General features: G+C 30.6%; 1 protein-coding gene across 12 annotated transcripts in view; it reads left to right on the top strand.

Annotated features, from left to right (window-relative positions):
* Positions 1–25,150, top strand: part of LOC115883099 (copper-transporting ATPase 1) — a 120,309-nt gene that overhangs the window by 36,317 nt on the left and 58,842 nt on the right. For 8 of the 12 annotated variants that reach the window (XM_030901386.1, XM_030901383.1, XM_030901382.1 and 5 more), the window contains 4 exons: positions 5,619–5,856; positions 14,106–14,301; positions 14,359–14,736; positions 14,794–14,945. In XM_030901386.1, coding sequence (XP_030757246.1) covers positions 5,619–5,856; positions 14,106–14,301; positions 14,359–14,736; positions 14,794–14,945 — 964 coding nt within the window. Of the gene's footprint in view, positions 1–595; positions 750–5,618; positions 5,857–13,934; positions 13,959–14,105; positions 14,302–14,358; positions 14,737–14,793; positions 14,946–25,150 lie in introns of those variants that run through there. The other 4 variants (XM_030901385.1, XM_030901387.1, XM_030901390.1 and 1 more) reach the window with 4 other exon arrangements.

The raw sequence follows: 25,150 nt of genomic DNA, 5'->3' as shown, positions 1-25,150 counted from the left end.
TGTACAATACTTACTTGGTATGCGTAGTGACAAATTGCTAAATTTTGTATGAGAAACGAGGCAAAAAAGTATAAAATTCCTTAGTCGCTTGAAAACGTTTATGCTTAAAAAATGTTTTTTAGCTTTACAAATGTCTGGTTCAATTTAAGATTCTTTTTGTAAAGAGTAAAAAAGGTTTATTGTATGATCATTAATAATTTAAGATTTTTGAGAAATTTATTTTTATGGTTAATTTCAATTGAGAAGTAAACAAAAAATAATTTTGATTCAATATTCAAATGTACCGTATGATCGAAAAAAACGGCGTCAGCGATGTCTATGAAATAAAGGTCACTGTCATTTTATATTACATATAAAACTATATGGGGAATGTCATCGATTGCCATTTGGACGCCAACTGGACGCCATTTTTTACGATCATACAGTATTTTATCGACACTTAGAAAATAATAACTACGGATTAAATATCTTTCACATTTCCAAATACGTACATATATCAAAAGATACTAAAATGAGATAATATGATTTTTTAGGCTTATCTAAAAATGTTATCAGTTTCAGTTCCCTTCTGATTTGAACCTGTATCTCAAGTAAATTATCTTCCAGTAAACTTTCGACGCGAATATAAAACTAAATATACATTTTTCTTCGTATTTCACAATATATTTTAATTTTTATTGATAAATTTAGGTAGTTTTTAATGAAATGGATAAAGTGCCATTGTTACTAGATTTTGGAGATGAGGCAATGTAAGATTTTTTTACTAAACCAGTTTTGTATTCTTTATTTAATTTAAAAATGCTTATAATCAAGAGGTCTTTGGATATTGACAGATAAAAGATTCCCACAGAAGATTTCATGATATCGAATTTCGTTCTCAGAATCCAAAGCCAGCTTGATTATAAAAAAATAAGCTTAAATCTTATTTTATTGATATTCGATAATTGTTTTAAATTATATGTACTCACATGCTAAAACACTGTACTGTACAGGGTGGACCATTTTAGTTGTTTCTATAGGGTATCTAGGAAACCGTAAGAAATATTCAAATTTTGATACTGCAGTCTCGGGTTCTTTTTTTGAAAAAATCACAATGGCTCAAACAGATCGTGGCTATCTTGATCGGTTTCGAAGCTACAGGGGGATTCTCAAATTTTGTACTTTTTGAAGATGTTCGATAGTTTGTTTATTTCAACAACTACGCAAAAATGAATTAAACATTCTAAAGGCACTTTTCTGTGTAGAATGCAGTGGCGTAGTCAGACTTTTTTCGAAAAAAATATTTTTTTAGATATTAACTATACTTGTGTTTTTTAAATACAACCCCCTGTATATTTTTAAATTTCCTGATTCAGTTTGGCATGGGTTTCTCGAAAATATATAACACTATATATTTATTTTCACTATTAACTTTAAAAATCCAATTTATTTAAAGATATTGACATTCCTCTTGGTAGGTCATGCCGAGTATTAAAGGAAACAAGCAAATATCTACTTTCAAATTAATCCGTGTATTAGCAATTAAATAAATTCGAACAATACGAAGCAAATAAAAAATAAGTGTGACAGAAACAAAAGAACATATTTTAATACAAACTCAACAGGTTACTTCAATTGGGCTTAGTTAATATAAAAAATAAAAACACAAAGACTACATTAAATGTTCAAACTGCTGCTCATTATTATCTAGACGGAGTCTCTTCTAATGTTCTATTTGCATTTCGATAAATTTCGTTTTTCAGAAAGCCTCAGAGAAAGAAGTCCAAGGGATTGATATCAGGTGACCTAGGTGGCTAGGATTAAACTATTTTCTGACCTTTTAAAAATGGCTGGGTTTGACTGCCCGCGCTAAAAATATAAATCAGCTGCCATTTGCTTATGTTTGTTAGACTCAATATAACAGTCTAACAAATTATATTTCTCAAAATGTTCAAATTTACTCATTTTTTTTATTATTTAAAATACACACACTTCAATCTATTGAAATTAAATGTCACGCATCCATCAAAGGTATGTCCCGATCACCATGACAACCGTTTACTTTGTTACTCGTCGCGGCCTACTTCTAACTGGATATTTTAAGAAAAATTTGAAATGTTGAGGTTAATAGTAGCGATGGGAACTATCGAATGAATTAGACTATCGAATGGTTACTGAATGAATGATTTCAACTATCGAATATGGTTTTATTCGAATAAAATCATTCATTCATTTGTATACTAAAGCATATGTGACAACCTCGCCGTGCCACTAAATGGTTATCGTTGAGCCACGACTATCGATGAATGCTTTTGATAAATGAAATTGAAATTTAGTATCCGTTTGATTTTTGTGTGCGTCAGTGCATTATTAGTTCTTCCAAATTTTTATAACTTCGCCGTATAAATACTGTGCTATTTTAGCGTTTATTAAAATATTTAAAATACTAAAATAGTATTTTTTTTTTAATTGACGATTGTGTCCGTTACAGGTGGGCAACATTTTTCCGAAAATTTTTGTGATTTTACGTAGCCCGATATTTTTTAATGGAAAATTTTGACAAGTAGCAATCTTTAAGAGAGATGAGATGAACTTACAATTAATTTTAAAAATAGATATTTGTATTTTAGATGTTTTAATAATATGAATTAGTTGAACTTATAATAATCATATTTAAGTAATGTGGTTAAGTAAATGGGGGGTTATCGAACTCAAACTATGGGGTGAGAAAATTAAATTGAAAGTTTTACACGTGCCAATTTTAAAAAAAAGTTAACGATGTTTGTATTTTGTTTATGCTAATTCTCTTACATGTAGTTTTTTGCGAAGAAATATTTCATTTTTTTTTAAGTAAATGCCATTAAAAGTAAGTAATATTATTTTTAAATAGTAATATAAAGCACCTAATATAAATAATTTTGATTTCTAATTTTTTATTTATATTTTCCTTCCATTACACTGCATTCTTAGAAAATTAATAAATGTTGATATTTCATGATTTTAAAATTTGTTGTTAATATAACAAATTAGTTCTGTAATTATTATTATTTAAAAAACAACCGTTGCCAAAAAATTTAGAGTCTATATTATTTTTAAATAGAATCTAATATAAATAATTTTGACATCTAATTTGTTGTTTATATTTTGCCATTACTTAAAAAAAAATTATATTAAATGATTTTAAATTTTGTCGTTAGTAGGTATAACAAATTATTACTGTTATTATTATTTATTAAACCAGTCTTTGCTTAAAAACATTAAAAATCATTTTCCTACATCCAAAATAACGTATTATTATTATATATATTTATATATATATAATATATTATTATAAAGTATTATTGCAGTGTAACAACAGAATATTAATAAAAAAAATGCAAAATATATAGACATACTATCCCTAACTAACTAAAATATGGCAACAGCGCCCAACCTCAATAAAAAAAATAATGTCAAACCTCAATAAAAAAAATAATGTGTCCTTATCTTTATCTACTCCGCAAAAAATCAAAGATGCCGCCGTCTTTCATAGCATTGTCACTGACTGCTGTCGGGTTTCTCGGAAAGAAACCTACGTCGCCGGGCGACAACTAAAATCCAGTTAATATTTTAATATAATCGATCCTGACGAATAAATGAATTTCATAAATGAATGAGTTTTATAAATGAATGGTTTTTGCTGCCGAATTACTAGAATACAATATTTCAAGGCAGATGACGCGTCTATTCGATAATTTTTATTCGAATAGTTTTCAACGAATGTTTTCTTACTAGCTATCGAATTATTCGAATGAATTGCAACTATCGAATGTTTCGATAGTATTCATTCGATAGTTCCTACTACTAGTTAATAGTGAAAATAAATATAGAGTGTTATATATTTTCGAGAAGCCCATGCCAAGCTGAATCAGGAAATTTAAAAATATACAGGGGGTTCTATTTAAAAAAACAGAAGTATAGTTACTATCTAATAAAATTTTTTTTTTCGCAAAAAGTCTGACTACGTCACTGCATTCTACACAGAAAAGTGTCTTTAGAATGTATAATTCATTTTTGCGTAGTTGCTGAAATAAACAAACTATCGAACATCTTCAAAAAGTACAAAATTTGAGAATCCTCCTGTAGTTTCGAAACCTTAGTTCGAAACCGATCAAGATAGCCACGATCCGTTTGCGGCATTGTGATTTTTTCAAAAAAAGAACCCGAGACTGCAGCATCAAAATTTGAATATTTCTTACGGTTTCCTAGATACCCTATAGAAACAACCAAAATGGTCCACCCTGTACAGTGTTTTAGCATTTTCTTTTGTCCCACTTTTATCAGACTTTAAATCTCTTATTTTTTTACTTAGAATGAATTGTAACGTTTTTAGTCCAGTTTTTGCGTTACTAAAAATAGTTACTCTGTCAAATATCACAGTTATTGTTATAAACTATTTTTGTTTTATTCGCCTTGTATATTAGAAGTATATTTAGTTATCACGAGCATATACCACACATGCATTATCTTTTTAATAGTTTATGGAAATTTGATAAAAGTATACAAATGTTTATAAATTTCCAGTTACACGTGCAAGTAAATTTTAGTTTTTATTAAATTCAATTAAAACTAATAAAAAGAAAAGGCACGTGTGAAATATTTTTGAAATCAGAAAAAATATATCTAATACTTTTCTTATATAATATAGGGTGTCCCATTTAACATTCTAGTCTACATTAAGTTAAGAACTCCTCAATATCTCTCTATTTAACGGTCTTCCTGGAACTGTTCGCCTTGCTTACTATAAACATATTAAAAACACCAACCAGTGGACGAATTTTACCACGATACTGATGGTATTAATTTGTTATTAGTTTAAATTTTGAGTTTTGTATTTTTCTTTCTTTATCTGTATTTTTTTTGTTAAGTTAGGTTAGGTTATGTTGCTGGGGTTTGGGATCATGTTTGATCTCTCACTCGGAGGCGTCGGGCCCATTCCGATACCCCTGCATTGTTGTACAAGCCTTCCTCTTATAATTTCTTTGCATTAAAGCACTTCCAGCTCTTTGAAAAGTTCCCAATGTCGCTGATGTTGTATTCTGCTGCTTACTCTAGCCCCCCAAATTTTTTGTTTCCTTAGCAAATACAAGTGTCTTCCCTTCCAGCTTTCAGAGCAGATTCCATGATTCCACTGATCGTTTGCAAGTCTTTGCCAACGATCAGTATTACCACGTCGTTTGAGTATGTCTTATCCTAATTCCCTTCATTGTCAGAGAGGTCAGGATCGGGTCATTACAATCAGCCACAGCAGAGGTTATTTCCCTGGACGGCTTGTGGTTATCAGGTTCTTTCCCAGTATGTATATTTTTACTAGACATATATCATAGGATTTATAAGCCCTGCAGAGTTTATACATTTTGTAGGGACCAGTTAGACCTGCTATAATATTCTGAAACCCTAAAATGCCTTTTACTATATTGATTGAGAGAATATACGATTTTGACATTCTACTTCCAATTCATGTTAAATAAACAATGTATTTTTGAATTAAAATGACAGATAATAATTGTCACTGTCATTTATTCTTTCACTGGAGAGACTATATACTTATATTCCACGCCATGTTAGAAATGATTACTATATTTTTATATAATTTCTAGGACCACTTCAGATTCATTAGGATTCGAACCACTAATAAATCAAACAAGTGCAGAAAATGAATTCATTGTGTCGTCTACAGGGGATTGTAAAGAAATTACCAATAACGAAGAAAGTATTCCAGGAGACCATTACGAATCTAAAGCAGTTCTTTTAATTGTTACTGGAATGACATGTCAATCTTGCGTTAGAACGATAGAAGATGGCATCGGAAAAAGAAATGGCATACTCAGTGCAAAGGTTAGCTAACATTATTTTATTAAGCGTTAAGCTTCATTCCGAACCTCCCAATTAGTGGAATAAATTATTGGTTTCAATTACGCTTTATACTTTTTAGTTTACGATCATTCACAACGTCTAAAAAACACAATTAAAATTGATAAAATATCCTAGCAACAGCTTGAGGTAGTCTGTTGTATCTATAGAGAAAGCATAATATTTAGCTTATAAAAGTTATAAAACAATAAACTTTTGATTTCTAACCATCCTTTCATGCATAGTATTCATGCATGGTGGGCGGAAAAAGCTCTCTAGGGTGGGGATCCTTGACAGTTCTGTTGGACGATTCATTTGACACATTTGAATTTGATTTAAAATTTTGTGGATTTGTCAGTCTTTACGGAGCTTATTTTATGTTATTTATTATTTATTCTACTACTGATAGTTGTATAAAGGTAGTAAATCTAGATGGAAATTGTGGCAGAACTTAAATTAACAGTGACATTATCGCGATTTGTCGAAAAAGACTCTAAAATAGTTGGTTGTGTAGCGTGCGGTAGATCTCGGCAAAAATTGAGTGAAATAATGGAGCAACTTTTCGCTAGTAAGTGACTATATAATATACATACGTGTAGTAAACCGATCATTTATGAAATTCACTTAAATTAACTAAATTATATATTTTCTTGCATTTTAGCTTTTATTTACTACTTGTCAAAGATCAGATGTCAAAGAATTTTGATCGTTAATTTGACTTACCTGCTTCAGTAGCGTATCGGATGTTTGTGTTAATAAATACTTATTATAACTTATCTATTTTTATTAGAATTATATATTTTTATAACAATTTTAATAACTACCAACATTTATTCACAACGTAAAATAAAACAACAAATTATTGAGTCTACCCCACGTCTACCCTACATCATAGTTTTACATTTTTTAAATAAAATTAGAACGGCACTGATAAACCGGAATTTAAGTCGGCCATATTTGCCCATCGCGGTGTACCTAAGATTTTTGATATGCTCCTTCCTTAGTCGTCTTATTCAAAGTAACCATCTAACCAAAATTTTTCTTGACGGGTGATAATCAAAGGCCAAAATAACATTCCTCGCAAATTTTGAGTATAATTAGTAGAAAAGTCAAAAGTTTGTTAACTTTTTCCAATTATTGAAAATTACTGCCACTAATTATGACGTTCTGAATGCTTACATTAAAATTAGGTGAACAAACTTCTACGACTACTTGAAACCACTAATTTATTCCACTGATTTCAAGGTTCTGAATGAATCTTTATACTGTTAACATTTAATACAGGGTGAGTTTCCTACTATGTTCTCTGTGGGTATCTCGGAAACTACTGGACATAGAGAGTCGGTTAAATGGGGAAAGAATTGCAGTTTTGTGGGTTCATAAATATGCGTCTTTCAGATTTTTGAAGAAGTTCATAGCTTTACTAGATATTTAAAAAAAAAAACGAATTTTGGCTATTTTAAAAATTGTCCCTAATTCCATTTTCCACTATTTTAGACAAAAAGTTGTAGATAATCACATCTCTAATGAGTTTGTTTTCTCCGATTTTTTCTAACGCCATTTTTCTCTGTCATTTTTGACATATGACACAGACATGTTTTTTTAAATGGAAAATATAGTTGGCCATGAATTCATAAAAAGCGCCATTTTTAAGCTTTTTAGCGATATAAGCTATAATATATTTTTTTACTGAGTTATAGCCAATTCTTATCTTTCTTGACTAATTTCACTTAGTTGGTATGGTATTCTTATTCTGTTATGATTTATAACTTATAAAAAGTCAATATGTACAGGGTATGTATATTATTAAACGGTTCTTTACAATTTACATTACACCAACTAAAACTTAAAAAAAAGAATATCACTATAGTCTGTCCAACGAGAAGATCCTTGACAGTGATAGATGTGTCTGTCATTTTAATTTCAAAGTAGTTTATTTTATTTTACAAAGAAATAAGTTGGTACAACTGGAACGCATAGCAGGAAATATTTAAAATTTGATTGACACGATGACAAGTGATTACTTCAAAATATTGTGAAAAAAACTGTATAAAACTGAAAAAATGTAATCGAGTTATTTTATTTAATAAAACCGGTATGTGTTAATACAAAACAAACAAGAACAAGACACTACATACCAAAAAAATATAAAAGAACTATTTTTACTTTCAAGCTTTATGAAACTACCCGCATTTATGATTATATTTATCAATATAACTTATGTAAAAATACAAATTTGTAATATTCCACAGGAATAAATAAACAACATAGGTAAATAAAACAAACTATTTTATTAATAATAACACCTACCAAATTTTATACCTTAAAGGTTGATTAATTAACTTTAATCTTAATTTTTTTAAACCAGTACTTTTGACATTATTTTTCTGCAGTACTAAAATCCATTATTTACCTATCGTGATGTCGATATTTTACAGTTACTCCAGTTTTTAGTATGTGTTTAGTTTGATCCTTCTACCATATATGAGATGCACTTTATCTACGACGAGATGGTATACAAACTTTAACGATGGCAACTTCATTGGTGTATAATACTTTCTGCCTGGGCAGCGAGTATTAACCATAAACTGTGCTCTGGGTCTACAGGTAATTTTCACTCGATTTTTCCTCCACTTGACTTCAAAAGACACAAAACACACGTAATAATACGAATCAAAATGCAGCATCTTCCAAAACGCAGGGTATTTAACAAAAGTTGACACAAAATTATAACCTATAATTTGGCAAGACTTTGACAAGCGTCAAAAATGACAAAAATCTAAAGGCGAGTTCATACGCATCGGCGTCCGTTTGTCGTTCATCGTTCCGTCAAACCAATAAAATTGAAATACGATCTGTCATTTTTGAAATAAACCAATAAAACTGGTTAAAAACAACAAGACACGACGTATGACGGATTTATATTTAAACCCATTCATATATAACTTAAAAATTATTAGAAACTTTTTTTAGTAAAATAAATAGATTGTTATGGGACGTCATCTGCTTTTCTTCTGTCATCGTCTGTCGAAATCTTACCTGAGAACATAGATAAAAGACTTATACTATTAAATAGATAGGCAACTTATAATACATTTCAATTTTATTATACAAGGGCGCCTCTGGTAGACGGAGGAAGAAATACTAATGGAAGAGAGGGGTGCGGGGAAGGGGGGTTGTTTTAGTTAATTTAAAATATATTTAGACATAGATAAGAACACTTTGTGTGCTTTTAATTAGGTCGAACATATTATAAACGATAAATCAACTGAATTAAAAGCATACAAAGTGTTCTTATATGTCGGATATTAATTAAAAAATATATTAAAAATACTAGAAATAGTATATATTAAGTTGTTACAGTTATAATTTAATCTTTGGCGGTTTTCAGCAAATAGCAGGCAGTTTTACATAATTTTCCTCCCTTTGAAGTGAATTGGAAACGGCTAGGTATATAATTTTGGTGTAGGCAAGATTCCCAGTTTGTTTCCGTTTGGGACCTGAAATAATAAAAACAAATTAAATCAGATGTAATCATCTGCTGATCATGCTAATATAATAACGCGCGTCCTTAATTCCTTACATGCACCGTAAAAACAATTAAATAACTGCTCTGCAAGTAGCATTTATTAGCAGTACTAATTTAAAAATCTATAACTGTAAGTAGATATGTTTAATTTACTTTTTACCATTGTATCCTTCGGAAACCAGGTGTACAACAATTAAACTCCATGATAAAAAATAATTAAGAGTTATTACAAAACACAAATTGTCCCACCATTTTTAAAAAACATTGTCTAAAACAGAATACTGGCAAAAAATCTGAAGGAATTTAATTTTACAATAATTCGACAAATCAAAACGAAATCAAACCGTAAAATCACAACAAAAGCGTCTCTGAGTGACAATTAAAAATCAAATTTTATTATTGTCAGATATTGACATTTGCATTGTTAATATTGACAGTTTTAATATTTTGCGCCTCTGCATCTTGGAGGAAAAACTATTTTTAATGAACTGTCATTTCCATTTAAGTTTCCCAGCCATGCCTGAGAAAAAACAGAGTATACATACACTTTAAGTTATTTTAGTAAACGTTCAAAAAAATCGCCGTTGTTTTGAGTTCATAAATGTCTCTTTTTAAAACTGAATTACTAGCTATTCTCACAGACCAGTCGATTTAATTAAACTTCTCCCGTGCTGCCTCTTCGAGTGCCTCTCTTAATTCGTAAGTTCTTTTGTAAACATTGTTGTTAACCATACCGCATAAAAAAAATCTAAAATGGATAGATCAGGTGATCAACGAGGCCCATGCAATTGGTCTACCTCTTCCTATTCCTGAGTTTGCATAATTATGATATATTGTTAAAATAATTTTTAACATTTCTTTCATTATGGGGGGGGGGGTCATAATGAAAGTCATGTTGTAACCACTCTATTGATGCGCGAGTTCTAAATTTAGCTTTTTTTAACATGTTTTGAAAACCGTTCTCTAAAAAACGTAAGTAACATTCAATTCCGGTCAACGTATCCTCAAAAATGTATGGCCAGAAAAGTTGAACCAATAATCCTACACGCTTTTCTTCATTTAAAAAATTCATAGTTGCAATTTTTGTTTATGGATTTAAGTTTGGATGTGACAGATTGACATTTCTGAGAGCAGCGACGATTGAACTTGTTTCCATGGCTAACTAAGTGAAATTGTTTAAAAACGATAAGAATTGGCTATTACTCAGTAATTTTTCGGAAAAAAATATTATAGCTTATATCGCTGAAAAGCTTAAGTTATAGTCAACTATGTACGCCAAAAAAAACATAATATGTTTCTGTCATATGTTAAAAATGACAGACTTTAGAAAAAATCGTTAAAAAAAACATTTATTTCAGCATGAGAAAAAACAATATGGCGATATTATTATATAACTTTTGGTAATATTTGAGGGGTAGTTTCATCTCGTTGGAATTTGACTTTCGAAAAATCCGTTTGCCAAAAATAAGCTTTTTACGTCAAGCAGTTTAAGCAGAATCGTGGTTAAGAAATTACCCAACTTTTTGGAACACCCTGTATGATTTTTTAAAAAATTTCAAATATGTAAAAAAACCAAATAAATTATGCTTGTCCAAGCGTTTTCCCGAAAGACTAACTGTTCTTTAAATAACAAATATTATAATATTTGAGCGGCGTTTTCACCCTCTTGGAATTTGAGATTCGAGAAACCCCTCCTTATCGAACCTCTACACCCCACAGTCAATCCGTTTGCCAAAAATCAACTTTAAGGTTGATTCTTACTATACCTTCCATATTAGCTCCCTTCCGTTTCCCTTCCGTTTACATAAAATATTATATGAAACACCCTGTATAAATTTATACAAAATCTTAAAATATGTAAAACAACAAAATAAAATATACGTGTTTAAGAGTTTTTCCGAAAAACTCACCGGTTTTTAAATAAGAAATATTTTAATATTTGAGGGATAGTTTCACCCCCTTAGAATTCGAGTTTCGAAAAATCCCTTCTTATCGAACCTCTACACCCTAAAGTCAATCTGTTTTCCAAAAATCACCTTTTTACGTCAAGCGCTTTAAGCAGGATCGTGATTAATCAATGACCAGCTTTTTCGAAACACCCTGTATACATTTTTAAAAAATCTTAAAATATGTAAAAAATCAAAATAAATATACGTGTTTAAGCGTTTTTTCGGAAACTTTTTTCGGTAATATTTGAGGGGTGGTTTCCAAACCAAACCAAAATTGAGTTCCTTACGTTGACTGGTTAGCCCGCTAGGGGGCGTTTCTCTAATAGCCAATCAGAAAACAGGGTTTTTCTCAAAAATATGCACGTGAACAGGTATTTTAAATATTACTGTTGTAATCATCGAGAAATTTGTAATTTTTTTGATATAAAGTATTTTGCTGTATCTCATAAAATAAAGTGGTGGGGAAAGGTTAAACTTGCTTTTATTAAAATAAAGATAACTCTGGTTTGGGTTACGCGATTTAAACAAACTAGGGCTCGTTTGAAAGAGCTTTTCTTCCTTAATGATCTCCAGTATAAATTTTGTTTCCACAATTGTTATTGTGGTAGCGAGAGGGCGCTGTTTGACATCATAACAGATATTGCGCTTTTGCGTAAAAAAATAAACAGGAGGCTATATTTCTCTTTACACAGTTAAATAGAGCACAAAATTTCCAAACTATCAGCGCAAACCGCAACTTTCTATCTTCTCTCTAACCGGAGATATTAAGAGAACAAATCATGTTAGGCTGCCGCTTAGGATTATATAGTCTAAAAATTATAGTAGTAGGCTAGGAAATAAAAAGAGGTAAATTGGTTACGTCAAAATATCAAAACATATATTTTAATTTCATTTTAATACCGTTTAATTATTATCTATCCATGTTTCGTTCTTGATTCGACCCCATAAATTAAAACCCAGGCATATTGTATCCGATGACCGAGCTGGCCATGGAAATATGCCGCTCCACCGTCTCTATCTACTGAAGTAAGTGGTATCCAAGAAGCCCCACACATTCATAGCAAAATAAGCGGCACCACTGCCTCAACTACACCAATGGCATTCATGCTGATGAAATTGCAACAAATGCAATTTCATCATGATGGATCCCCTAACAAAATTGGCAAATCATTTCTTAGAAATTATGGATAGTTCATTTCATTCAGATAATTAAAAAAGTCCAATCATTCGCCATCCTAGAATTCCTGCGTAAACATTTACCGACCAATGGTCTTGGTGCTAAACTACTTGCATCAAGGGTAGAATTGGAGCAGTAGTGCATATTGTTAAGATTCGCACCTTCGTTCGGTGCTATATGAAAAGTGACCCAAACGACATAAACTTTATAATATAATAATAAATAACACAAACAAGAGGTAAAACACGAAAACAAGTGAAATCAAGGACGAACTTGGATTAATAACTAAATGACGTTATATGAATAAACCCCTAGTTTTCGACCATACGAAATTCGGCGGTTTTTTCTGTTAAAAACAATATGGCGGTACAAAACTCCTAGAAATTTTAATAAAATTATTGATTCTCCGACTTTGGGACAATGTAATCTGAATCTACCTACGTATAATTAACCAAGAAATTCGTAAAAATTATATGGATGGATGATAATGTTACATCAATACGTTTAAATAATTATGACGTCATTTTTTTAAGAAAACGCCCGAAATTCGGATGCATGAAAACTGAACTTAAACGTTTTGATATTTTGACGTAACCAATTTACCTTTTTTTGTTTCCTAGCCTACTACTATAATTTTTAGACCATATAATCCTAAGCGGCAGCCTAACATGATTTGTTCTCTTAATATCTCCGGTTAAAGAGAAGATAGAAAGTTGCGGTTTGCGCTGATATTTTGGAAATTGTGTGCTCTATTTAACTGTGCAAAGAGAAATATAGCCTCCTATTTAATTTTTTTACGCAAAAGCGCAATATCTGTTATGATGTCAAACAGCGCCCTCTAGCTACCACGAAAAAAATTGTGTAAACAAAATTTATACTGGAGATCATTAAGGAAGAAAAGCTCTTTTCAACGAGCCCTAGTTTGTTTAAATCGCGCAACCCAAACGAGAGTTATTCTTATTTTAGTAAAAGCAAGTTTAACCTTCCCTCACCACTTTATTTTATGAGATAGAGCAAAATACTCAAAAATTACAAATTTATCGATGATTACAATAGTAATATTTAAAATACCTGTCCACCTGCATATTTTTGAGAAAAACCCTGTTTTCTGATTGGCTATTAGAGAAACGCCCCCTAGCGGGCATTTTTCGAACTTGAAAGTAATTTCCAGTGATTTCTCTTGATCGATTTACCTATTAGAATTTTTTTCCCAAAGTTATTCGATAAGTAGTTTCTGAGATACAGCCGGCGTCCATTCTTAATTGGCCACCCGATACAATTTTTAAAATAACCAAAATTTGTTTTTTTTTAAATATCTAGTAAGCCATGGACTTTTTCAAAAATCTGAAAAGCGCATATACAAATCTCACGATATCTCACCAAGGAGGGAGGGAGGAGGGGGGGTTTCAAAAAATCCTCAAAAATGCCTAACGTAAGTAGCATTTTATGGACGCTCCCTAACATCTCTGTTATAGTTATTTATGTTTTTTTATTATTTTGTTTTTTTTATATAAATTTATCATTAGTCTAAGAAGGGGAATAAATTACTCGTAATATGAACTGAATTAAATATATTTAGGTTAATCTCCGGGATAAATCGGTATTAGTGACTTATAACCCCACTATAACATCTACTAAAGAAATATGCAAATGGATTGATGACGTAGGTTTTGAGGCAGTGCTTCCAAATTTAGATAGTCAGCAGAACAAATTAAGTGAATGTATAGTACATATAGATGGAATGACCTGTAATAGTTGTGTAAAAAGTATACAAGGTAAATTTTATAAAATTTTTTAATAGAGAGTCCCTTATTCTTACAAATGTTTTGAAGGTATGCTTTCAACTAAAGAAGGTATTAAGGTAGTTAAAGTGGACTTGGCCAGAAAAGAAGGCTTTATTCAATATTTACCTGAAAAAGTAACACCATTAGATATAGTACAGCAAATAGAGGACATGGGTTTTGAATGTTATATAAAAAGTGTAAATCGAAAACACGTTGACAGAAAAGGTTTTTTAGTTAAAGTAGTTAAAGATAATTTTATACTAAAGATTTTTTTAGATAAATCGCATATGCCTAATGGAGTTGTCAACAAATCTAGTACATCATATGACCCACAGGTTAATTTAGAAAAATGTCAAATTCAAATTAAAGGAATGACTTGCGGTTCGTGTGTAGCGGCGATAGAAAAGCATGCAAATAAAATCCCAGGTCTGTACTAGTTGAAATTTAAGATAATGATTTTTTTTATACATATAAGTTTTGTAGGATTGCATAAGATCTTAGTTTCTCTGCTTGCTGCGCGAGCTGAAGTACACTACGATGCAACGGTGGTTTCTCCTTCGGATATAGCTCAGTCAATATCAGATTTAGGGTTTCCTTCGCAAGTATTGGTGCAAACAGGAGCAGGTACGACTGAAGTAAGTGGTGCATACTTGGCTATGTCTAGATATTGTTATCACAATGTTAGAACCAATCAGTAAGAAAAATATGGAAGGAGAGTGTCAAATATTATTTTTATATTTATACATTAGAGATGGACGCTACATTATAACTAAAAAACAATTATTGAAGTGAAACTTCTTTACGCGCGATGGGAGTAAAAATTGAAGGCCGCGAGTCGGCCTTGATTGACGACTGCGGGATGGGATGACCTCATATGACGCGAAGGTCATGCGAAGAATCAGATCAAAAAAGTAATTGTTGAGAGGAGAGATGCCTTATTTTGATTATTTTATAGGGTTATGACACAGGTTATGGTTGAGAATTGCTAGCAAAATATTTATTATCTATTAACATGGATTTGAACGATAATAGGTAAGAACACTAAATTGATTTGAATAACGCTAAACATTTGCCTATAAAGTAATGTCGCTATCTTAATTTCTATGAAAATGTGACATCTGGTTTTTCCCATGTAGTCTTCAAATGGTCTAAAAATCAGCAGGAATGACCCATTATGCAGTAAAGAAACTATTGTTGAATCATTAGTAGGTCTTTTGTGGGTATTTCACAAATAAAATCAATTGTCTCATCAAAAACTGAAATTGCAAAACAGATAGTAAGCTTTATAAATATTTATACAAATAACCATACTTACGTCTATTTATGTCTTACAATCCAACCATATTTTAACCAATATTTTAATGTCCTAGCCCAAGTAAATAATCAAAAATGCACTTTTTATATCAAGAATAGTAATGGGTATACCCAGTTTCCAAGGATTTCAATAAATCTTTAATATTCAGGATTCAAAAAACACGATTCTTGATTTGAGGTTAGGTCATTCACACAAAACATCCCCCTTTAGAACTTCGTCTGTCATGTTAAGAAATGAAAGTAGGGGAAGTTTACCTAAAATGGGATACTGTGGTAAAACGGGATACCCTTATTATTTTGTAGTACATGCAGCGCCATCTATTGTGCAATTCACCTAATAGTTTCTGTTAGTGTGTGAGTAACCTTTAGCAGTTTGACTAAAATCGTAGCTGGTGCAATGACGCTAGGTGAGTTTTTAAGTTTTTAACACATTTCTTGTAAAAATTTAGATCTACAAACATAAGTTTTTTGTCTTTATGGTCAATGAGATGGCAGCGATACTTAGATTAACAATAAAAATAGATAGAGCAAGTCATTCATAAATTCACAAAAACGAGGTGCCTACATCGTTTTATCGGTTAGTGCCCCCACTACCCTAGTTTATTGACAGCGGGGTAAAGAGGAAAGTGGTAGGGAAATTCGAAGCAGAAGAGCATCAAAACAGAATTTATCCTTGAGATTTCATTGATGAGTAAAAGCTGGTAAAAGCCAGAGATATAGAAGTAGGTGGTTAGAGGCATAGATAAAATATTTTTTTAATAATAAATTTTAAAAATGTGTTTATGCAATAAAACTAATAAATTATTATAAATACATAATATATGCTATAAAATATTTAACAAACACTATAAAAAATGTGTTTATTAAATATTCAATAATTAAAAGTTAGATATAATGAAAAGATATTATACGTATTATCGTATAGTGATTGATAAACTAAAATGTTAATGGATCTATTATATAAGATGTTTTGTTATTTAGATAATATTAATTACAAAAGAAAAGTAGATACATGTGAACAACTAATTTTTATATTGAATATCAGTAGATATTATTTACATTAATAATATAATTAATATAATGTATAATTAAAAAGCACAAAATTCATCTTTTCTGTTAGCATGGAGCTTTGAGACCAGTTATACCATAATAAACAACGATAGGTTACCTATACCGTAAAATATATTCGGTAATTTTAATTGGAAATACTAGCACAAGACTAAAAAAAAATGTTCTGTAGTTTTAAAATTCATTTATTTCATATGATTCTGGGCTAAAAACTCATGACAAAATAAATTCTTGTTATGACTAATATTTTGACCAAACGAATTCTCAATGTAAGGATATTTGCATACCATATAATTTTACATTAATTAGGTATTAATCATTAAAATCAATTAAAACACAAGTGTTGTATTTTAATAATATATTTAGGGACTAAGTAAAAAATATATGTATAATATTCTTACTACATTTACAATTTGTACAGGTTCATATTAAATAAAATATTGTAGCCTGAAAAAATATATATTTTGTTAAATGCCACTGTAAGGATCCAAGCAGAAACCAATTTCTCATTGGCTTTTTATGTTAAAATATTTGCATAACAAATAACATAGTTATAGCAAATAATCTAAAAAAAACGGCGTGAAAGACGGCTGGGGAATGACGGTTGATAATTTATTAATCTTAAACTACACCATTTAAAAATCATTTTTATTTAATATAAAAATAAATTACAACCTTAGAGCGCCTTTAAAAAATAGCACGAGCCAAGAAAATGACGCCTAGGGCTTGACCTCGCTGAAATTATCATATTGTCATTCCCCAGTCGCCTTTGGCGCCGTTTTTTTTTCGATCGTATGGTTTATTAAGTTATTGCTACTAATAACTACTAACTTATTACATAATTATTAAATATTACATTAATTAGTATATACAATAATTAGTATACATAATAAGTTTCTAGTTTTATAAAATATAAATAATAAGACATAAATAAAAAAAACGGCGTCCAGTTGGCTTGGAAATGACGATCAGTGACATTCCCCATATAATTTTACATATAAAATAACAGCGATCTTCATTTTATAGCCATGGTTGACGCCGATTTTTTTTGATAATGTTGTCGAATTAAAGAAATATATGTTTTCAAAAAGTACAATATTATAATATTTTACAAAGTGTAGAGCTGAAGCATAATTATCTTAACCAAAAATTAATAATGAAAACATAAAATAGAAAGTGATTTTCTTTTTAAATTCTCTAATATATTATTGTAGATATTTATAATATGAAGCGTCATTTCTTTGTAGGTATCTGATATTATATCTACCCGATATTGAATATGACTTGAGTCCTGTACTATGCCATGATTAAATATGCAAAACTCAAAAATATATTGATTTTTATACACAAACAGAGAGAATCTAGAATATGCGATTCTAATCACTATCATAACTTGTCTCTCAACAAAAGTATTTCTGTAGCTCTCCCTAGGGTTTACATCTTTCACTATCCTGCATAGTAGCATTACGTCGATTTTAAATGTGATGTAAAGGACCAATTTCATATGCACTATGTAATTAAAGTAACGACTTCCACACCATGAATATCTTCACTTCCTAAAACAAAATATAAACATGAAGTTGGTGAATATAAATATCTACATTGAGTATACATTGAGAGCAAAATAAAAATAAAATTGACAATCAATGACATTCACCATATAAATTTACAATTTATAAAATGACATAAATCTTGCTTTCAAAGCCAACCCTAACGCTTTTTTTTCGATGGTGAGATCTTATACAACTATTGTGTAATTTTAGTAAAATAATATTAATATAATATATACAAATCTATATATAGCGTGGCGCCTCTCATAGGACGCGAAGGCTTCAAGGGAAATGAAAGTGAATTTGTATGACTTCGGGTAGCTGCAACGACGTCCCGTAATCCTGCTGTTAAAACAAAACAATTGGTGTTTATATATAAAAACCAGCTGATATGTTTTAACCGCAGGATTACGGGAGGTCGTTGCAGCCACCCTTAACTTGATTGACTTCTGAACCCTCCATATGTTCTCAAAATTTCATTTCAATACAAACTTCCAACAACAAAAATCCTTGAAACCTCCATATCGTATGAAAGGCACCACCCTGTACACTTTGAATCTGTGTATACATATTAGTATATAGTAATATTTTTATTAAAAAAATAAACTGTAAATATATATGTACTTACATATTATGACGCAATAGGTATGCTAACAAGATCATACTTCTTATCTAGTTATCTGCAGGATCCTAATATCTTAATGTTAATTTCCTAGGTGATGTTAAAACAGTTGCAACACCATAAATCGCGACATAAATGGCTGTGAAAATTAATCAGTTTTTAAATATTTTCTTCAATTCCTTATACAATAATCAGCTGTTTTTGAACTCTCTTTTGCTCGACTTTTTAATATCATGCTATGAATAAATCCTAACAGAGAAAACCATTTAATTTTTCTCTCACTATCTTTTAGAAATCTGAAATAAAATATTTATCTTAGTAATACAAAACGTAAATAGGCATTATTTTTTTATAAATGTAAACATACCAATTATAATTTATGTAAACATACCAATTATTTGAATTCGTAATTAAATACAACTATACGATTTTGATTCGGACAATATTGTAACAAAAATATAAACATTACTTCTTATAATATACATAATATATTATATTATAAAAGAAATATTAACAAATGGGTAAATAAAAGGAAATGCTGCATTACCACAGAACAGTACTTACTTTTGAAATGACACTCCACGATATTTAAATTCTTTAATTCTTACACATTTCCCAGTGTAGACCCATTTTAAATGCTAATTTTGTTCCTTTATATAAATTGAAACAATTATACACTAATAGTTTATTAATAGTTAAGAAATATGGAAAAATAAAAGCTGATTTTGCCAATCAGCTTTTTATTGACACTGTTGACCACGTCCAATTCCCCTACTATAGAAAATACTATAACAACAGAGCGGCGTTGCCAGATTAAAAATTAATCCAACCGGTTGATATAAAAATGACGAAATTTATAAATATTTCTTGTAATCTTTGATTTGAATCTTATTAACTACTAAATAAAATTATAAATATCGAAATTTTCAAACGTAGTAAGCTAATTATATTATTATTTTCTTAAGATTTCCCCAAAGTATACGTATACAAACAACAAAACAAAATTAAAAATAAACAAATGCTTTGACAAATCTTCGATAGACTTGGCAACATAACAAACAATAACAATAGGATGTTGGCATTCGCATAAAATGTAAACAGTTCCCCTGTGCAGCGATATATTTTTTACCAAGTAATAGGATATAAACGACCACTTAACGTATGATATGTTAAGGTTATATTCTTATATGGATAACGTGTGGTATTGTTTGTTCATACATTGATGTGTTGATAAAATGGGACAGGGCATGTGCTTCTAAAATGGGATGTATCCCATTTTAGAAACAGGCTTATTTCCAGTTAATCGCCATGTTTTCACTGACGATATGTTTATAGCTGCTGATACCACTGATCAGCTAGAAAATGAATCGCATCCAACAGAAGAGGTCTCACCAGACAGAGAAGAACGATTTCCAATCAGGCACCAAACACCACCTCCATCGACTTCATATTCGACTCCCACATTGCCACATTCAAAATCAACTCGTCCTCATGCGTCAGATGATAGCTTCTCCAGTGATGATGATAGACCTCTAATCAACCATACCCAAAAGCAACATTAAGAAGGGTAGCGAAAACTGCAAATAGGGCTAAAGCCGCCATTTTAACGAGTACACCTTATAAAGATGAATTGAATGCCAGTATACAGGCAAAAAGACGTAAAGTTCCAAGCAGCAAATTGCCATCTTTGAAAGGAAAGGGACTATCGAATGGAAAATCAATAAAGAAAATCTCGAAACCACAGAAAAATAGTTCGGTCGAAAAGAAGACTGATGAAGCAACAAACAAGACTATATAGAGGCCAAAAAGATGTTAACAGAGAAACAAAAATGAAAGACAAAATACCAAGAAGGTGTGAATGTCCACAGAAAACAGTAATGATGAAGAAAATCCTGTGTGCTTTTAATTGTGAAGTAGATTTTTTAAGCAGCAAACCTGGTGACCAGTGGATTCGATGCAGTTCCTGTTAAAGATGGGTCCACGAAGCTTGCGGTGTGTCAGACAATGAAACCAGTTTTTTCATATGTGATCTATGCTTGGAAATATAATCCCATTTTAGAAACACTACTGATCCCGTTTTAGATATATATGTTCCTAAAATGGGAAATTTGACTCTCGCAAGAAAATTCTTTTTTTTTCTTTATGTTTAATTTTTATTCTTTTTTTTTTTTTTTTTTTTTTTATATGTTATGTTTATTTTTTGGATAAAGTTATGTTTGGTATGTTCACGACGAGGCTTGTCCCTGATTTTGTACTTAAACTTTTTTCAGAAATCAGGTCCAAACCTTAAGTATCCCGTTTTAGGTAAACTTCCCCTAAATAATAAAGCGCCTCTCGTGTTTGTTCGCACTCAAAAAATTTCAATTAATGCCTGTATATATTTTTAATATATTTTTTAAATTTACATTTTTTTAATTGTAAAGTAATATATTACATTTAAATGAGGAAAATGCATGTTTTTAAATAATGGTTTTAAAAAATAGTTCATATAATTACAAATTGAACAAAAAAAATCGTTGATATCGGTTAAGAAATGCCTCTAATATAAAATAATTAAATATTGTTAATTTAAATGGCCGGGCAAACGCTCTCTACCGCGCCTTGCCGCTGTGACGTCACCCGCCGTTCTTCTGGTTGAGTGGAGCCAGACGCGTGTTTATTTTACACAGTTTGCTTTTAAACGCTGTTGAATCCGAGTCAAAATTTTAGTTATTTGTGTTAATTAATACATAATTAGTAATTAGTGATATTTTTAAATAGTAATGGATGAGTGAAAACAGAAAAAAATGGTCCAAGGCCATGAGAAGAGATGCAAAGAAAAACGTTAAATTATCCTCTATTTTTACGATTTATTGTTGTGAAGATCATTTTGATGTAAGTTCATATATTTATGTATATTGTCTTACATAGGTATATGAAATTTGAATGTACAGGGTTTTTCATTATATTTTGACACCCACATACAGCCTTAACTGCAAGTTTTAGAATAAAACATTAAATAAAAAAGTTGCATGGTTTTTCATATACTCTCTTTTAAAATTAATTCTAGTTATACAGGGTATCTCAAAAAAGGTGGTGCAGAAAATTGTAGGTATTTTTCGCTTTTCAACTGTCAATATTTCGTAAACATTTGAAGATAGGTATAGGATATTATACATGAAATATATCTAGAATATCTAGAAATTTCCTAAGGATGCAAAAATATATAGGGGTTTTCACTTAAAAAAGTAACTTAATTTGGCGTAATTATGGGACACCTTGTATAATATTTTCATTACTGATAAACAATTTATTTCCTATAATTTCGTAAAAAAAAGAATCTTTAAAAATAACAAGGGTAAGGGGGTGTCAATATATAAAAAAACTTTCTTTTTCACGCTATGCTCTGGAGTTATTTTTCCACGTACTAAACAAATATTTTTGTCTCTTTTCACTTCTACATAACCTACAGCATTATCTCTATACGTCTCCCTACCTGATCTGAAAAATAAGTTTACCTATAACATTAATTTATAAGAATATAAAAGTTCGTAACAGTATAGGTACCTACTTATACTTAAATATGCCTCAGTACTACAAAGAATAAATGTTACATACCTCTCTGTTTTTTTTTTCTCATAATTCAGCACCAATAAATTGGGAATTTGTATTTATAAAAGCAGCCAACATAAAAGCATCGACTTTTGGCAAGTTATCTGATTGTGCGTTTACCAAACCAAACCCGGAATCTGCCATTACTTAAAAAATTCTCAGAACACACAACATATACAAATAATAACTGCACAAAAAAGCATAAAAAGCTCCTTCAATCAACGCTAAAAGCAACAAAAATGTCTTAGTACGCCACCTAAATACGTACATAAACGGAACACGTCTGGCTGCTGCTGGCCATCGCGCGTCGAAGAGAACGGCGGGTGACGTCAGACCAATAGAATGTCGTTTCAATTCGCGAGGAGTCGTTTGCGTTATCCATAGTATTTTAATGGCCCGTTTTATAAAATTGTGGTACTGCTTTCAAGAAAAAAGTTTTTTTTTGCATTTATACATATTTATTCTAATAAATTGAACAGTTTCTGGCGAAAAATAAAATATATCCTCATTATGTCAATTACAGGATTACAAGCTTGTTTTCTAATATCTTTAAATAAAACGAATTATAAAATTTCAATATATGTATATTTATCGTAGGTATGAAAAAACTAAAATATAAAATGGACAAACGCTTACTTACATTGCAATAAAACTTCCACTTTTAGTTTTGCAATCCAAACGCAATATTTCTATTTCACAAATAAAAAGATCTGACAACACTAAAATCACTGAAACTTCCGCGGCTGACAACGAAAACTGAAAAATATAACGGCACTTTTTGTTTTGGACCTGCATATCAACATTACACTGTACTATTATGTGTTTGTTGTTGAAATAATATAAAATATCTAATTATAACTTGTAAATTTTAATATTTTAACATGATTTTAACTACTTTGACAATAACTAACTTTTTGTTATCAAGATGACATTTTAGACGGCAACTGACATATATGTCATAATATTTGAATCTTAAATATGTATGTAATACACAGAGAGTAATACAATTTAAATTACTATAATGCAACTTTATACTAAGAAAACATTTATACATTCACAAAATACAACAAAGTCTAATAATATAGTTTGAAAACAATGAATATTGAATTAAAATTGAAAAAGTTAAGCGCGACCCCTTGTGTCAAAATTAGATGATTAAATATTCGCAATTTTTACACCGTTTGATGACCGGTTGCGCCCAGAGAGAACACTAATAACTAAAGTGAGAGAGACCGATCAACGTTAATTTTTGAAGACTGTGTTAGTGGCGCGGCCTTTGGCTTCTAACCCGAACTATGAGCGCATTATCGATATAGTAGGTTGCATTCATACCTATATACTGGCGCCAAAAATATAAAATTTGTATATTTGAACCGAATCTTAATCTTTCAAATTTATAATAAGAAATCTTCGTAGTTTTTTTGGATTATTTTGTTGACAACGAAAATTTATTAATAGACTTTAAAGCATTAAAACCTATAAATAAAATACTGTGGAGGAACATAATAATTTATTTAACTCCATACTCCTTGCCATACTCCAACTCAAGGCTGCAATCTTCAGTATCTTTTTATCTAACTTGGTTGGGAGTGAACAGGGAAGCACGGTTGGGAGCTCGCACAGAGTATCAGTAGGTATCCCGTAGGTATTCAATGTTTTTGATAGTCTTTATTCTATAACAACAACCTAGCAGTTAAAGAAAATAATTTGTATTACTGGAAATAATACCGGGTATAATACCTAGTCGTTCCATAAGTATCAGAAAAGAATGTGATGTTTTAAATTAAAAAAATTAAATTAGCAATGTACGATTATTATGTGCACTCACTATTACTATTAGGTATGTTAAAATAATTACCGTGATAAAACTTACCTTTAAAAGAAACGTTTTGTCTGGGTCTCAACCACAAAACAAAAATTACAAAAATGCCGAATAATCGTGGAATCTGAAATAGTCAATAATGACAATAATCTTCTCTTCTGACAAGCTAAAAGAACAGGCACATTCAGTCAAAAACAATTTATTACTCCGATTTGCTCCGATTATCAACAGATTTTAGTTATCTCCTTCTAGAACCAAGAAATAGAAAAAGCTACTGACAATCTAATTAATCCTGTCAAATGTTTAACTTGCAAAGTTGAAAACCTTTTTTGACCTCCTAAACGCTATGCGCGTCTGGGATGCGCGATGACAAAATAAACTTGTCTACGAAATGCCCTATTCCACAAGCCCTCTCACTTTAGTTATTAGTTTCTCTCTGGTTGCGCCTCTAGTGTTTGTTCGGGCGGTTGGGCTTTTACTCCCGCTTATAGCCATTAAAGAAAAAGTTCTAAAGGGGATGTTTTGTGGTCATTCATTATTCATTACCAACATGACATTAGCCACGAGTCATTCTGTCACCGAACTAGTAAGGGGCTTTCTTTGAATATATCGATAACATATTTTTCTAGAGACAAATGCAATTACGCGTGGGCTACTCTCGTTTTTCCCTTGTATGGCAAAATAACTAATCTGTAACATCTCTGGGACTAAGCGTATATTGCTTTCTTTGATGATGCCTCGAATAACGCTAACGTTTGCCTATAAAGTTGTGTCGCTATCTTAATTTCTATGAAATGTTTAATAAAATTAAAAAGAACATAAAATTATAAAGCTAGAATAGTATACGGTTTTATGTTAACTCTAATTTTTTTG

Source organism: Sitophilus oryzae, unplaced genomic scaffold, assembly GCF_002938485.1.
Source record: "Sitophilus oryzae breed Bouriz unplaced genomic scaffold, Soryzae_2.0 scaffold_1809_pilon_pilon, whole genome shotgun sequence".
Classification (NCBI taxonomy): domain Eukaryota; kingdom Metazoa; phylum Arthropoda; class Insecta; order Coleoptera; family Curculionidae; genus Sitophilus; species Sitophilus oryzae.
This window is presented reverse-complemented; position numbering and strand designations above follow the sequence as displayed.